This window comes from Lathamus discolor, chromosome 5 (assembly GCF_037157495.1).
Source record: "Lathamus discolor isolate bLatDis1 chromosome 5, bLatDis1.hap1, whole genome shotgun sequence".
Classification (NCBI taxonomy): domain Eukaryota; kingdom Metazoa; phylum Chordata; class Aves; order Psittaciformes; family Psittacidae; genus Lathamus; species Lathamus discolor.
This window is the reverse complement of record NC_088888.1, coordinates 54865858-54883542: the sequence shown is the minus strand read 5'-3', so window position 1 is coordinate 54883542 and position 17685 is coordinate 54865858. Positions and strand designations below refer to the sequence as shown.

Here is a 17685-nt window from a genome sequence, read left to right as displayed (position 1 = left end):
TGTTTCATTTTGACGTCTATGGTTTTGTGTCTTTTTACAAAAATCTGCTAAACTTAAAATGCAAAATTCTCTGAGAATGTTTATTTCCTTGGAAGAGAAAATTGGGGAAAAGAAAGGAAGGGTAAATCACATTGAAGTGGTGAAGCTATAGAAATGCAAGATAAATGTTAATAAATGCAAGATAAATGTTAAGAGATGTTTCAGTTCAGAACATAGCATATGCAAAATTCTCTTCAGATTGCCCAATGATTTCAGTTGCAGTTTTTGTGGGTTTATTGCATGAGACATCTGGACTATATTGGCTTGATATTTAACTGTACTTTGGGAAGTTGGAGATACTGGGTAGTACCCCATTTGTCAGTAAAGTGTATTTATAATGAAACAAGTAAACAGTGGCCTTTGCCACCTACTTTTGGTGGGTAAACCCTGGGAATTTCAGTTGTCTCTTGGGGTCCTTTAGAGGATTTTCCAGATTGTCAGTGCAGCAGTTCCCTGGCACTGGAATTCTGTGAGGTAGTTAAGAGTTGAGAGCGATGCAGTGAGTTTGAGCAGATGGGTTTGGAAAGGACATACATTCAAGATTTGAGGAGCATTTTGAAGGTTTCTTTTTTGGTGCAACTTTTAATACCTGGCTTGGCTTCTTCCTGGTTTTTATGCTGAAAAGGTTAATAGTACCAAGTTAGAATGGCCTTGCAAGATGGTGCTTGCCTGTTGGAAATAAACTGTTTTTGCTGGCTGAGCCAAATTGCAAGTCTTCCACACTGGTGTAAGAGTGAGCAATTGAAATTTGTCCTTGGAATAAAAGGTGCTTTTGATCAGGCTGGTTTAGGAGACTTGAGTCCCGTTTTTTGTAAAGCAGAATTGGACTGGCTAGGATTGGTTTTGAGTTGTAAAACAGACTTTCTATAAACTGTTTAAATATCCTTTCCTCAGTGTTGGGCAGAAGAAAACCTGGAGGTTTCTGGAAGAATAAATGAAGTCTTTTACCTGAGTGCTTTGTACTTTCTCCTAGACAATCTGTTCAGGTTAGCTCAGTAAGCTTGTTGTTTATACCTTTGAAAGGTATTTGTCCCTACTTTGCTGATTTGTGATACTGCATAATTGCAAATGACAGAAATGTTTTCTTTGACATCCTGGAGGATAGTGGTATGACCAGGGCCCCACCTGTGCTGAAGAGATGGGGGAAATAGAGTAGGATAGAAAGGTGTGAAGTTCTGTGCCATCATTGTTCTGCTGATAATCACTGGGGACACAGTGATTCAGTGATTAACCCTTTGATTACATTTCTTTTGTCCATAGCAGGCCAAAGGGCTGGCCATGTTAGAGTTTTTAAGTATTCATGCACCTTCCATGTGAACACAATTGAGCTAGTACCACCTGAAATTTATTAAAAGCTGTAAGTTCATGTTTTCTTAACTAAAACCCTTTTTTCCTCTGTGATTAAAAACATTCTTAGATGGGCAAAGTACTTTCTTCTTACTTTTTTTATAGGACTGGGTGGTATGCCATACTTGGGGTCAGGGCTAGCTAAATTTGTCTTGACCCTCTGGAGGTACTGCCCATCTGTTCTGAGGGATTGCAGCCAAGAAGGGAAATGGGTGACTCCTCTGGGGTGAGTAACCTTACTTTTCCCTGATCCATTTCACAACAAAAAGCAGAGGAATTCTTTTTGGTTTTCTCCCTCACCTTCAGTTTTGGTAGAGTTCATTAGTACACTGCGTAGGAATTTTCTAGTGCCTGAGACAGGGATTTTAGCCTGTGTATGCAGGACATGTTAGGGATTTGTCAGTGCTCTATGTGTGGCATGGAGCAATGCTGCCACTTGAGATGCCACTCTACGCTGCAGTGGAAGGGAGTCACCTGCACAGCAAGCTTGCTTCCTCAACGCTTCGTCCTGTAGCAGTCATCCCCTTTATTTTAGCAGGATTATTTGTATCCATAAGCAGCTGGCATCGGTAGTGTGGGGTTCACAGCCTTGTTCTTATTTAATTCATCATGTGAGCTGCATACCTCCTTATTAACAACTTGACAGCACAGCTCTTTGATAATCTCCTGCTGTCCATCCATTTTTTCATTTGAAAGCTGTTGAAGAGATAAAATAATTTGCTCTTTTCTGTGGGCTGTTCAGTCATTGCCAAATTTCAAGGGGAAATCACACGTATTTTTCCGGCTTTTTGTTTTGTTTTTAATTAGGAAAGCAGATCACAATAGTAATGTTTAATAAAATAGTTTAGTTCCAGGGTGAGCATGCTGATAAATATACTGGCAAAATAGGCAGCATACTCACAGAAAAATGCATCTCTATATAGTTTTCACACAGCAAAACAATTATAGAAAATTTTTTGATGTTGCTGTTTACGCTGGAAATATTTAGAAGGTTCTTGACCATTGCTTCTTACACAGGGAGTGGCCAAAATCAACAACAGGATTGATTTTAAACAGAATCGAGGAGATTGACTTTGAGAACAGATGTGGTAGAATTGCCATTTGTCTTGTAATGATTTTTCCAACAATTTGAATTTTCCAACACTTTGAAATTTTGCTCCTTGCCAAGTAGAATTAAAAGTTTCAGTTCATGTAACGATTAAAGGATCTTACTGCCTTGAAATACAGAAAACCATAAGCAAGCTCCTAAGAACAGTCTCCAGAAATAAGGAGTGACATAGGGCATAGCAAGATAAGGAAGATAGGTATAGCAGACAAGGGGCTTAGTGTTATTAAGTGTTATTAGCTCTGGTTATAGTTACATCATGATTCTAAGTGGTTGGTAGTTTTAGTTTGGGGTTTTTTTTCTTCTTTTTTTTTTTCCTGGGTCTAGCTTTAGGTGTAGTGTGCTGCTACTGGTGTAAAACTCCTGAAGTTCCTGAGAAAAAAATCCTAGCACAGGTAACATTTATGGCAGCAGTTTATATTTTTCCCCTTTTCTCCTCTTTATAGGTGGCCTTCTAATCTCCTCAGCACACTTTGGAGCATATGTTTGTGGTACTGATATAGATTACAATACAATCCATGGATTAGGTATGTTACATATTTCTAAGCCACAGAAATCTTACTCTCTGGAATTTAAGAAATACTGATGGTAGCAGATAATACTTAGTGGATTTTAAAGCAACATCAATTTCACAGGATTTATTTGGTCATGGTTATTTTTATTAACTCATTTGCATGTATCCTAGCTAAGCTGTTCTCTTATTTAATCAGGAAATATTTAATAAAAGGAATAATAAAAACCAAAACAAGGTTCCAAATAGTAGTTACAACAGCTGTGTGCTTTCTTAGTCTGTGGTGGGGGAAGCTTCTCGTAACCTAACCCAGGAAGACGAATTCCATTCTTACTTCTCTGAAAGACTCCAGTGCAAATTATATCTGAGTCGTTGGACACAATTAGGACTGATGTATAGTGAGAACATATACAAACTAGCGTTATTATAAATACATCTTTAGATATCTTGTGCAGATGGTGCAGTAGAATTTGTCATGTATTTTCAGTATTCCTTGTTACTTGTGAAGTTTATCACAAGTATTTGTGACAGTGAGTAGAATAAGGCAGGAGATAGACCCTCGTTTTGAATGTTACAGTTACTTTCCTTTAAATTGAATCACAGATTTTCCGAAAGCGTTTCCTATAAAATAGTTTGTTGTTGAGTATGGGTTTTTTTTCTTTTCCATGTGCTTCTCCCCTCAGGCAAAGCAACCAGAAAGAACCAGAAATGGAGAGGGCCAGATGAAAATATCAGAGCTAATCTCCGACAGTACGGTTTAGAGAAATATTACCTTGATGCACTAGTTTCTGATTCTTCAAGACCAGTATGGCGAAAAGGGATGCTGTTCGATGCAATCATTACAGATCGTAAGCTTGTACTGCTTTTTGTTGCCTGATAACAGTGACTAAAAGATTGTCTATGTAAATTGCTTTAATGTGTTGATGAGTGCTCAGGCCTGCAGTTTTCATGTTGTGAAAGTTGACTGTTGAGAGCAGCACTGTTGAAATCTGCATTTGACATCTCTGCATTTATTTTAAGGCTAGTTACAGATGTGTAGGAAAGTTGGCTATAACACTTTCTTCCATGGACAGCATATTATATTTGCCACTAGAAATCAATATGGCTGAAAATCATCCTTCAAGGAAGTCTCATTCAGTAAAGGCATAACTTTACTGATGCACAGAGACTTGTTATCAGAATGATCCATGTTGCTGTTAAGATTTGAACTGCAGCACACTGGAATCAGCCGTGCAGCTCTGATGGACTTCTGGAGACTTAAGTGCTTATTGGAATGTTTCCAAGAAGTTTTAGTGCGTTTCTGATACACTTAACTACTAGGCACACTAGCAGTTTGAAAGGATCCTTCACTCTTTTAGAAATCTAATGTACTTAACTCCTTTTGTTATGTGCGAGAGGGAGTAGAGGCTAAGAGAATAAATAAAAGACCCTGATACAGCAATTTCTGATCTCTGGTGCTGGCTGTTACAATGATCCATTCATATTAATGAGGAATATAGGGAGTGCAGCTTTGTGGGTTGCCTGCTATTTTTTATTTGGCAATAAGGCAATGTAGAACATTAATATGACTTAGAACTAAGTTTGTGGATTTAGTCACAACTTCTTCATTTGCAAAATGGTTATATTGGTGCTCCCATGATGCTGACAAAAGACTCACACAACCAGATGTGTTCAACGTGAAGTATGTTATGCTATTGGAAATGTGTGAAAATGCAAAAGAAAAAGCCATCTCTGGCTTTTGTTACCTGTCTTACCATTTCTGTAATGTGTTGGCAAGAAATTCCAATATATATAATTTCATTTTGAAAAATGTATAGCTGAGTGCTACAGGGGAGATGTCTGTGTCTGTCAAACAAAAGATGAGATTGTTAGTCACATATTGGAAAAGTAAGGAATATCTTTTAATGAACAAAACAGAAAAGCATTGTCCTTTGTAGTGCAGTAAACACCTAGGCTGCTAGAAGTGGCTTACAGCTGAAGGGCTTTCTTTGAAACAGTGTTAAAATAACCTTTTTGAGCAAGGAACTTCTAATAGATCTTGAGGAAATTACTCTGACCAACTTCTACTTTGTAAGAGCTTTTGTATAAGCCACAGTTTGTGCACCGTTGTGTATGTCTAATCTAACTGTATGTTATTTGAACAAAGAGTGAGGTTCTCATCTCTGCATTGTGCATTTGCTTTGCATAGCACCATATGGTATCAGAGAAGCTACTCGCAGAACGGGTTCACAAAAGGAAACAGTTAAGACAGCTGAAAGAAGGTAGGTGAGCTGTTTTGTCTGTTGTAGAATAGAAACATCGTCATGGAAATCCAGTCACAGTTTTAGAATCTTTATTATTTCTTGCTTGCCCATCAGCAGTTAGAAAAAAAAAAAGGGTAGTAATAATAAATAAAGAACAAAAGCTCATTCTGCTCTGCAAAATTAGCATGTCACTTCCTGAAATCGTCTTGGTTTTGTTCTCCCTGCTTATCATTTGCTTGTGTTCAGATTCCAAATCCTATTTGTCTTTGAGCCACAATTGCGTTGTGTTTCCTATTATTAAAGTTCTCTTCAGTCTGTGCACAATGCAAAATCAGGCTAAAATAGAATAACTCCCTTTTTTTTTTTTTTTTTTTAATTCATTTTATTTTACCTTAGCCTTCTTTCTTGGATTTCCACTGCTCCTTTCTCTTCAGAGATAACATATGGCTTCTCCACTGCCTGGCCTTCCTTGTCTTCTGTCTTTTACTCTAAATTGCCCTTAAGAAAGGGGCTGTGCAAAATAACTATTCCCAGTGTGCTTATGAGTCTTTGATTTCCATGAGCACTAAAGATGATAGTCTAAAGACCCAGTAGGGAATTTGGGAAGTCATATTCCTCATATTAGAAGCTGTATAGAAGTTGTACTCCTGTAGTTTTGCAAAATCACAGTGCTATTCTGTGTAGTTTTGTTGGTTTTGGGGTTTTTTTAATTAAAAATGTAGGTTTTACCTGAGCTTTTATGTTTACACTTGTAAAATATTTTTTGTTTAGCACAGAAAATCACATCTTCGTTTCATCCAGTTATCATCTGAGTGACATCTTTTTTGACCTATTGAAGTTTGCGGCAGAGTATTTGGTGATGGGAGGAAGATTAGTTTACTGGCTGCCGATATACAGGCCTGAGTATGTATTCTTATTTCTGGTATGTAGAACCATAGAATCATAGAGTGGTTTTGGTTGGAAGAGATCTTAAAGCTCATCTAGTTACAATGCCCCTGCCATGGGCAGGGAGACCTTCCAGTAGACCAGGTTGCTCCAAGCCCCGTCCAGCCTGGCCTTGGACACAGCCAGGGATGAAGCAGCCACTACTTTTCTGGGCAACCTGTTCCAGTATCTCACCACCCTCACAGTGAAGAATTTCTTCCTAATATCAAATCTAAATCTCTCCTCTTTCAGCTTAAAGCCATTGCCCCTTGTCCTATCATCACATGACTTTGTAAAAAGCCTCTTTCCAGCTTTCTTGTAGGCCCCTTAGGTCTTCTCACTGTGCTTTCTTTTGGGGCATAGTACGGCTGGAACTTCCACAGTACTAGCACTTACAAGTAGTGCTCAGACTTCATATTTTACAATTTCATATAAGAGAAAGCAGATTTTTAAATAAGGCTTTTAGATGGAGATAATTTCTGACTATTACCAAAAAGAAAAAACCTTCACCTGTCCTTGCAAATGCATGTCTAATGGGTTGAAGTTTAAACTTAGAAAATTAGTTTCAAGGTGCAGATAGATTTCTAAGATAATAGCAAGGCTGTTATTAATATGTGTTTCTAGTAGAGTAGTTGATAGAGGTGCATGACAAGGTCCTATAAGAGAACATTCTTGGCTCTGGGACTTGTCAGTAATAATTTATCTTCTGATAAAGCAAAAGCCAAGTGACCAAGAGATGGCAGTGAAAGGCAAGAAGCATAGGGGAGCAGCCCTGTTAAGGATGAGAGAGGCCAGCAGACGCTGTCTGCTCAGTAGTGCAGCCTGAGATTAAAACTGGGTTTAAAAGGAGACACATCTGTTTGCATACCTTACTTCAGCATCTCTTATCCAAGGTTTTTTTGGGGGGTGGGGGTGGGTTTATTTTTTCCAAAAACTGTTTCACAGTAAAGTGAGAAGTTAATGTACAGTAGCTGTTTCTAAGTATCTTCAGGGTGTAGATGTGCTCTGAAGGTAGCTTATGTGATGTTGTGCGCTTTTATGCGCAGTCAAACTATACTTACAAAGTGGTTGTTGTCCCTGGTTTCACCATGGAAATGTCTTGTGACAGCCCTACATGTAATTATCACATGCAGTTTTGAAAATTTGGAAGTCAAAAGTAGCCATTTCTGTTACGTGCTTCCCTAACAGAAAAACACACTTAGTAGCTTGCTTTTTTTTTTTTTTTTTTAGTGCTAGAATTGGTATCATAAGCTTTTTATCTTGTAAGAATATTCGCAAACAAAGCAGTGAATGCCATTAACAGTATTATAGCTAATCGTTCCAAATGTCTGGCTGTATGTGCTTAACTCTGACTGAACATGTGTGGTTGTGAGTTTTTAGATTGCTGTGTCAATAGCCTCTGTTCAGAATTACCGAGTTTATTCTCAAAATAGCAGAGTTTGTCAAAATATCAGAGCTTTTTGTCTGCTCATAGAACATGGGTAAGAGCATGCTTCCTCAGTACAGCAGTATGAAGGTTTAACTTTAGAGAGCTATGAACTGCATGTTCTGGTTCTACTTTAGTTGGTGTTTTGGGGAGGTCAGCTCTCTGAAGCTGTAGTTGGGTTGTCTCTTGAAAAGTGAATTTGTACATACAGCTGAAATACTGAAGTCCCTATATTTGCACAGAATGTTAGTATAGTTAACTTCAATTTCAGCTGTCATGATGAACACAGGAACAAACATCAGGTATGTGGGGGGAAGGCAAGAATCTGTCTACTAATATGTAGTGTTATCAGATATTTGGCAACACCTGCAATCAGATTCACGTGTTATTTGAGATCATGTATATTACCTTAAATTAAAAACAAAGCTACTGTATTTCTTACTTGATAATGTTCTGAGTTTTACCTGAAAAGAATGTAGAAATAATATGCATTGATGCTAACAGACAAGGCTTTTTAACAAAGTGATAATGATCTCTCCCTTGTAAGATAGCATCTCCCTCCAAAGTTTACTCTTTCAATCTGACATTGAAATCATTGTTGAGTCTAAATTCTTTTAATTCCTTTGCAGTCAGGCTTTTATGTGGTCGTGCAGAGAAACTTTTTAAGATGTTGTGGCAGATGTCTGCCTTTGTAAGAGAAGGAGGGAGTTTGGTGGTAATAGATGCATCAAAAGTCTCATCTAACAGAAAAAAGAGTTGAGAATTTTGATTCTCCTTTGTCAAAAGCATGTTCTGACTTCACTTAGCAGAAGTAGTGACTTGATTACACACGAGAAGTAACTGAAAGGTTGTTTCGCGATATGCAAATTTGAGAACAATGCAAAGAAGTACTGCTTGGTTTTTTTCCTAATTTCAAGTCTGTATTTGGTATTGTCTCTCTTGTTCGACACCTCACTTGTTATCCTTAAGCAATGCCAGAAATGTAGAAAATGTGGGGAGGATTCTCTTTACTGTGAGTTTTTAATTTATTCTACACATTTTGTCACAGGATGATTGGGATTTATGATGTAAAAACTCTTGATCACCAATACCTGAGTTTCTTTAATCAGATTAAAATGTATATCAGCTTTCTAGTGTAAGCTATTTTGTGAAGAATCTGTATGAATTTTGTTTCAGATGCAGGACTTCCAACTCATGAGCTTACAGCTCTATGAATGTTTATTTCTTCCAGATATACAGAAGATATCATTCCCCGCCACCCATGCCTGAAACTTGTTAGTAACTGTGAGCAGATGCTTTCCAGCCACACATCAAGGCGCCTGATAACCATGGAAAAGGTGAAAGAATTCAAGGTAAGTTTGAATTCTTGATTATGTTGTATAAAATAGGAGCTATTGCATTCGGGAAAAGTTCGTACTGTTCAGCATTTGATCCTTATTTCTATCACACTTGAGTGTTTTATGATGAAAGTTAGAGCTTTTATAAAATTGCCACACATTTCTTGGTTAGTGATTTAAGGGACTGTTTTAGTTTTGGTCTTTTCTTTTTTCTCCTCAGTTTTTTATAAACTTTTCATCCTGAGTGGGCTACTTAATAATACAACAGAAATTTCCAAACTTAGTTACTTGTGAAAGTTGCATATGCTTTGCTTGGAAAACTGAGGTCTGTGAACCCCATTCACAGAGTGACATAAGTACAGAAATACATCGGCTTTTTTTGTTTGTTTTGGGACACAGTGAGTACCTCTCCTAAGGCACTTATTCCTTGAGGCCCAGGGAATATTTCATTCAGATCTTCTTTCATTCTTGCTGCTTCTATCGCCTCATACTGTTAAAAGAGATACTAAACCAAGGTGAAGCAAATTCTTAATGAAAACACATGCAAACAGTGAACAAGTGTTTTTAGTATATTCCTTGTCAGTTGGAAGAGCTATTTTTAATGACAGGAAATGGTCAGACTGCTGTGTCTGCATGGTGCTTGAGCTAGTAACACAGCAGGGTTTCAGTACTGCATTTATATTGTTAATGGTGACTGAGATTCTCAAGCAGCACCTGGTTTTTTTAAAAGGCTGTGTGGAGTTTGGAGCCAGAGCTGCCAAGTTCACCAGTAGCAAACCGAGAGGGTAAATTATGAAAGTTTTTGACGTGTGTGTCTCAGGGTGTTTGTAGGAATTTTCTGCAGGAGTTTTATTACTGCCAGGGCTGTAGGATAACATGTTCTGATTTAAAAAATATATCCACCCTTCTGCGAATAGACTTTCATCATTTGGTATTCTTGTTTTGTGCATCACCTGTTCTCCAGTACATGCTTTGACAGGTTTATGTCTGGAAGTGCTTAGCTCTGAACACCTGAGTCTTGTTGGCAGGCTTACTGCTTAGATAAAGCTGTGCAGGTGCTTACACTCAGGACTCCAGATGTCTTTTAAATAATTCAAAGATACCAGGACCCATGCTCAGTTTCTGATGATGCAAAACTTGTCTAAATAACAATATACATATTGACTCCTTAGCTAGCGCGGATTGGTTTATGGTCTTGTTTAACTATCAAGGATTTCCCCACTGAGTGTCCCTTATCTGGAATGCTTTTTCCTGTCTTAATATCCTGAGCAATCTTTGAATTGGATACTTCTGACTGCCCAGATATGACTGTAAAATTCAGTAGTTGGGTCTTTATTTGGTTTTCTTTTTCCCCCAATCAAAAAGTGAATATTTGTGAATATACAAGCATTTGCATTTCCAGACAGTTCCTGTCTGCTTTACTAGAGTGGTTTGTAACAGGCACTCTCAAATGCCTCTTAATTCAGCTTAATGTAGTACGTGCAAGTGGCTAAGAACTTTTACAAATTGTGTAGTCTCATTATGCAGTCCTTTGGTTTCCCCAGTGATGCCACCAATAATGAATTGCAGATTTCACAGCAAATTCAATTCCACTATTAACACCCTAAACTCTTAACTAGAGATGAATTCAATTAGTTACTAAATGTGAAATTGGTGGTGCAATTTGCTTGTGCTTGCAATATAAAGGAGACCAGAGTGAATGTAAAAAGTGAGTATGTCTAGTTGAAGTATTGATCTATCATAATTCATCATAAGCATGAAGATCATAAAAGTTGGAATAAAAACCTTGCAAAAGGTGGTATATAAGTCACTTGTCTTGTGAGCATCCAGTCTGTTCTCCTTAAGTGTATGATGAAATCACGCCAACTGGAAGGAGATTTCTTACTGAACACAGTGTTGATATGAATAGACTTTTCCAATCTGGACAGTCTGAGTGGAAGAATTGTTTGGTTTTTAACATTTAAGGCTCTTCTTTGGATAGCCATGGTGGTCATTAGTAATGACCCTCCTCCCCAGTCTTAAATTATAGTCATAATAATAAAAGTGAATGCAGTAGCTAGCTAGTGACTTTTAGTATTCTAAAACTCAGAAGGCAGAAGAATTAGAGAAGTGAGGAACTGGAGTGTCGAGCAGGAGAGGAACAAAACAGAAGTGATACGAGGTGAGAGCTTACTAGCTGAATGTATTACTTCTTTCTATGGACATTATTGTCCCTACTGGTATTAAATGGGTATGGATTGCCCCAGTATTCCTCTAAACCTGAAATTAAATTTTCTAATTGATATTATATCAGGCAAGACTGTGTGTGAGGCTGCCCTCATTGAACTGTGAAGGGAGGCTTTTTTTAAGCAGTAAAAATACCCGTTCAGCTCTCCAAAGACTGTAGGCATTCGTATGTAAGAACTGAAATACAGTGGTAGCGGAAGTTTGAGAAGCTGTTGGCCGAGCAGGTATTGCTTCAGGTCAGAGGAGGTTTGAACGAGTCCTTACAGCCTGAATCAAATAAAAGCATACCTTCCATTGCGCCAGTTTGTTTTTCAAAAGCCTTAAAAATACAGTTGTGTAAGGCTAAAAGGTTTCAGTGTATGCCAACTAGATCTGAACTGTCATAATTATTTTTAATTTAAATGTCAAATAACTGGTAAGTGGTTTATCAGTAGAAAAATTGGACTATAGAAACCTACAGCACTACTTACCACAAGGGTTCTTGGGAATCTGTCAGCCGACTGTTTTCAGAAGGGGTGAACTTAATAAGAATGTTTACCTGTAAGGTTGTTTGGTGTTTCTTTCCAACAGTATGTCTGTCTTTGTCTTCTGAGGCTTGTTGATTTCCCCATGTTGCATTATTACAGCTACTGCTGAATTATTTGTTTCATTCCTCTGCTGGCTGTTTTACAGAAATACATGGAATCTATGTGGCTGGTAAATGCTACCTGGTTCTGAAGTTTCTAATCTGGACTTCTAAAAAGAAAAAAAATGCAGGAGAGGTCTGTAATTGACAAGGACTAAGAGAGACACTTAAAAATTATGCAGCAAGATGAAACAGAGAATTTGACTGAGGGATGGGCTCTGAGCATATGAAAGCCTATGAAAGGACTCTGGAGCATCAGACATAGAAATGCACCATACTGAGTGGGTCCAACATTTCCCCGTCACATGGTCACTTGTTACTGGTGTAGAACTTTTCCTACTGAATTTAGCAGTGTCTGTTCCTGGATATGACCCTGTTGTCCCTGATTTGGAAACTGCTCTGTACTGTTTATAGCTGTATAACATTAGTACAAGTGGTTTTTATAGCTACTGTCCAGCACCAGATGTAGGGTGGTACGAAGCTGTGATAAGGCTAAGAAGGTTTCTAGGTTTTTTAAAACAAAACCTGAATGTGGGTAATTGCCCTGTGGCTGAACTGTGTCATGCTAGATTCATATAAACCTTTACAGTATCACTTAATATCTGCCAAGATTTAAGGAAGAATAAAGCTCGCTTGTTATCTTTAAGCTTCCTCCTCTTTCTTCCAACTCCTTCATTATTTATTGGAAATATGTCACACCTTTTTTAGTATTGCCCTTACAGCAAGTAAGTGTTGAGTTGAAAACTCAAATTAGCTAGAAACAGTTTGGTAGCATGCACTTTGACAAGAGCCTCGTTGGTTTTCAGTTGTCACAGAAGTCGTCATAAAACATTTCAGAGCAAAAGTTCAACATGATAACTGTTGTTAGCAATTAGCCTGTTGTTTTGAGAACTTGAATTATTCAAAGTGAGAACCGAAGATGACGATAAAGAATCACCAGCGATCAACAAATTACTTCAGTTCTGACTTTCACAAAGAAAGGAAGAAGTCTTTGTCATCTTGGTAGTGCTGTCAGACTAGGGAAGGAGCTGGCCTAGTGCCAAGCAGGCTGATCATTGCTGATCAGACTTGGAAATGATTTCTTGGGAAGTTTCACTGTTTTCTGTTGAATAACCAATTGCAAACTTCATGCTTTGAAAACTGCGTACAGTTGTTTCAAAGGAAATAAGTGGAAAAAGATGCTACTCATCTCTACATTCAGCTGTGTATCACAAGCAGTATTGATACTGCCACCCTCCGTAAGAGATCTTCTCTTACTGTAAAACATTCCTGTCAGATATTTAGAGTGCATATTCTACCAACTTACGCTATGCAAACTAAGGATGTCTGACTGGCTTCCCTGTTGAAATGAGATGGTGCCTGATGGCTAGGCAAATTATAGTGTAAATGGTCAAAACAAATTGTTTCATGAAGTTTATTTTTTAACAAGTTCTTATCTATGTAGAGTTAAATCCATCCTATCCCTGATGTTTAAATTGTAACCATTCAGCTTCCTGTGTAGATATCAAGTACCCTAAGTTAGATTTTGTTCCAAAATTGTTAGTCTATGAAATCCAAGAATTCCTTTTATTTCGATCCGTTCTCTATGGGCAATGAACATTGCCATAAGACTGTTTTGACTAGTAAATGTCAACAGTGAGTGGCATCTCCAGGTAGTTTGGGATTTCTTACTTATTCTCTTTTTTTGAGAATTCCCAATCTGTTATTTTTCTATAAAGCAATGCCATCATTTTATTGGGCAGTCAAGTCTGTACAGGGTAGAGGTAGGGAAAAGAAGCTCTCACAGTGTAATTACTGTGATGTGGGCCAGGAGGTTCCTTCGTAAGCTTTTCCATGAAATCCATGCCTGACTGCAGATCTCTTTCACATCTAGTGAATGATGATTTGCATAGCTTTGATGAGGCCTGGATTTACAAAATGGTTTCTGCTGTGTAGTTGTCGTGGTTTAAACCCAACCACAAAGCTCGTTCACTCACTCCTGGAGGGATGGAGAGGAGAATCGAAAAGAATGCAACTCCCACGGGTTGAGATAAGAACAGTTTAGTAACTAAGGTATAACACAAATCACTACTGCTACCACCAATAATAATAATGATAAAGGAAATAACAAGAGGAAAGAATACAACACCTCAACACCAGCCAACCAATAACTCGCCCCACTCGCCCCAGCCGAGCACCGACCGATACCTCGTCCAACCCTGCAGTCCCCTAGCCCTTCCAGGTAACTCTCCGTTACATCCTGGGCATGACATGCTGTGGTATGGAATACCTCTTTGGTCATTTTGAGTCAGGTGTCCTGTTTCTGGTTCCTCCCAGCTTCCCCTCCTCCCTGGCAGAGCATGAGACTCAGAAAGCCCTTGGTCAGACCAAACATTTGAGCAGCAACTAAAAACATCAGCCTTATCAACACTCTTCCCAGGCCAAGAAATGAAAACATAGCACTGCACTAGCTACTAAGAAGGAGAAAAATGACTGCTACTGCTGAACCCAGGACAGTAGTGATGCACCAAACCTGCTTCCATTTGATAAATGCAGATGCTCCTCTTACAGCTGTGTTTAGCTTAAAGTTTGCTCTGACATACTATGTTCCTCTTTTTGCCCTAACCAGCTTGGGGGCAGAGGAGATGATACCTTTCTTCCTTACTCCCTTCACCTTGAGTCAGCATTTTGTTACTTAAGGAATCAAGATGAATGGTGTACAGATGTGTGACCTCTTAGAGGTTGTGGGGATTAATTTTTATGTTAAAATACTGTTGACCCATACATGTATCATTATCCTTCAGAGTGAAATATCCCATCCATTTCTCAAAACAAGCATATTATGTAGAATTATTGTTAAAAGACATTGCAAAGGTATAAAATTATATATTTAGGTCAAAGAAGGATTTCTGACCTGCAAATTTAGGGGAATAAGAAGTGTTCTTTTCCTCAGAGTGGTCCTGTGTAAGAGACCTGGAGAAGTGGGTGCTGGCTGTGAAAGGAGTGTGTCTCAAATCCTCCTTGTTTCCTGTCTGTCTGTAGTATTCTTCCTCCCAGGTTCCCCATGGACATGTTAAAAGTATGTTGATAATCAGTCTTGGAGATGGCAGTATCTCAGAGGTGTCCAAAAGACAATAGTACTGTGTTTGCAGTGGGTTTACTGAGGTAGTTTTCCAACAGTGCAGTATTTAAATGGAACTAATTTGCTGCTACTAGTGTATATGCTTTACGTGTTATGTATCCAATGGCATTTAACATTTAGCAGGTTAATTTAAGCCAGTGGCATGCTTAAATTATCTGCTAGGGTGGTAGATGAGAACTGCTTCAGAGGAATATCTCATTGTGTCCAGAAGAGGGCACTTTTGTACATGCGCACAGGCATCTTGCCGTGTTGAAAAACCTTTTGTTTCACTCCTTCAGAATGTGAACTAATATATGCAAAGAAAGATGAGATGTTGATCTTGCTAGGTGGAAGACTGGAAACGCTACAAAAGAGCTAAAGGGGAAGATTGTCCACTAGGATTTAGTTCATCACTTGCATAGTTAATACTTTTGTAGTATGAAAATACTGACTTAAATATACTACCATGTTCCTACTATTTATGCTAAAGCATTCCACAGTAACCTTGTTTTCAGATATGAATAACTCTGAAACATTTAGTGGAATGGTCTCATACACTTGTTTTTATTTTCTCTTTGCACAGCTCTGTTGTCCTGTATGAGGCTGCTTATCTCAGTTCCATCTTGCTATATTGAACATAATAAACTGACATCAACCATAAGTGTAAAACTGTTTTTAAAAGTTGCCATTGGTTTTCATTAGCACTCAGATTAAAATATGATGTGTTGTTTATATTAGAGTATTGATAACATTAGTTGACAAGTATCTTAATTGTATAAAGACACTGCATGATGAACTAGACTTTTGTATATATAATATTCCTGGCTGATGTCAAATAGGTATTATGGGTATTATGTGTACGGATTTAGTGTGTCAACTTTAACTTTCCAAAGTACATGAATATTGAACAAGAAAAAAATCTTCTGGTTGTGCTGCAGTAACTGTAGGAACTCCTTTTAGTCATCTGTGTTCTGTTTGTTTCTGCCTTCCACAAACCTTTGAGTGATTGAATTATCCAGATGGTATGTTTTTCTGGAAGCTTATCCCTATATTTTTCTTCATAAAAAGTCTGTATGGCAGAGTACCTCTGCTCTCATTCATTCACGGAAAGAGTGGTTCCTGGTGATGTCAGCTGAGATATTTCCAGTGATACAGCGCTGTTAAAACTTCATCAGCTTGGTATAGACCACTTGCATCATTTTGCTGTACAGGGTAGAATAATGAAAATATGAATGAGTACATAGAATCCCAGAATAACCAGTAAAAAATCTCTTATCTGCTTACAGCTTGTATTTGATCATTGTCAAATGAGTATCCATTGCATACAGATTTTCATTTCTGTTAGATTTTAAGACTTTGCAGGAGGATGTGTGTGTTCTTGTTAATCCTAGTAGAAGCCTTAGCACTGTAATATTTTTAATCAATCTAGTGACTTAACAATTCAATGGCAAACATTAAAAAAAAAAAAAACAAACAACAAAAAAACCCCACAAAAACCCCAAACCAAAACAAATGAAAAACCAACCAAAAACCAGCTTTGTTTTTGATTGTATTTGGTTGAAAAAGACTGGAGGAAAACCAATGGCAATACATGCTGAACATTCTATCTTAAAATCTAATGCTTGTGTTTTGATACCGTGCAGGATCAAGATCAGAATTCTTACTTGTTGGATGGACAATATATGCCATACAGGGGACACAATTCTTTCCGTGAGAAGTATTTCAGTGGTGTGACAAAGAGGATTGCCAAGGAAGAAAAAGACAATCAGAAGTAAAATATAATATAAACAGATTAAAAAATGAGGAAAGAATGAAGGTCGTGTTTCTTGGTAAGAACATCTGGATACGAACATTCATTTGGATACTTCAGAAAAATAAACATTTTAAACCAAGATGAAACCCACAACACAGGTTGAGAGCAGTTCTTTTTAATTAGCTTTGTTTATAGCAGATTTTATTGTACAAGTTTTTTGAGTCTTATTTAATTTATATTTGTACTTTCAAGTACTAATGATGATTGACTAAAACCATTATTACTGTTCTTTCACCATTAACGTTTGCAAAAAAGTAGTAGTATTATTTGGCTTCTTAAACTGTAAACATCTGGCTGTTTCAGCTACACGTGGTGGTGATTAACAATTGCTTATTAAGATGATCATTTTCATTTGTTTTGCTTTTTTGTACATGGTATACAATAAACCAAAAGATTGTTGTGAGTTTTTCTTAGTTGTTGCATGCAATAACTGCTCGTATGAATTCCAGTTGCCCTGGCTGAGGCCAGAAGTGTTTAAAACAAACAAAAACCACAAAGAAACAAATGTGTGCAGATGTGCATACACACCTCTCTCCCTCCCCGCCCTGCCCCCCAAAAAAAGCCTCTGTGACCTGACAGACTTTGGAGAGCCTGTTAAACCCTGTGAAGCCTGTCCACATCTGAAGCTCATCTGTACCTTGGATTTGCTTTTACATTCCTAAACCTTGACTCTTGGTCAAGCCAACTGTCTGCAATTTTTGGTTCAGAAATTGATAGTTAAAGCAGTAACAACAACAGCATAAAATCAGTAATGCTTCCCTAATGGTATTAAGCCTAATCAAAGCTTTGAAATTGAAACTGTATTTGTTAAAGGGCAAACTTTGCTGAATCCGCACCATGTCCATCATGAAAATACCTCATTTGAAAATCACTGAGCCTATTAATTCAGGATGTTAATGGCTCTTCTTATTTTGATGGTCTGGTATGGTCAAATATTCTTCAGCAGGGCGTTGGTGAATGTATCTGCATGCTCCAGCCAGAGGAAGCCT

At 37.9% G+C, this 17685-nt stretch overlaps 1 protein-coding gene across 4 annotated transcripts in view; it reads left to right on the top strand.

The window, feature by feature from the left end:
- The window catches only part of LOC136015235 (tRNA (guanine(10)-N2)-methyltransferase homolog), a 42591-nt gene extending 25492 nt beyond the window's left edge, over nt 1-17099 (top strand). For all 4 annotated transcript variants that reach the window (XM_065680938.1, XM_065680937.1, XM_065680936.1 and 1 more), the window contains 6 exons: nt 2938-3018; nt 3686-3850; nt 5191-5263; nt 6017-6148; nt 8827-8947; nt 16527-17099. In XM_065680938.1, coding sequence (XP_065537010.1) covers nt 2938-3018; nt 3686-3850; nt 5191-5263; nt 6017-6148; nt 8827-8947; nt 16527-16658 — 704 coding nt within the window. In that variant the 3' untranslated portion in view covers nt 16659-17099. The remainder of the gene's footprint in view (nt 1-2937; nt 3019-3685; nt 3851-5190; nt 5264-6016; nt 6149-8826; nt 8948-16526) is intronic.
- The last annotated feature ends 586 nt before the right edge of the window (nt 17100-17685 follow it).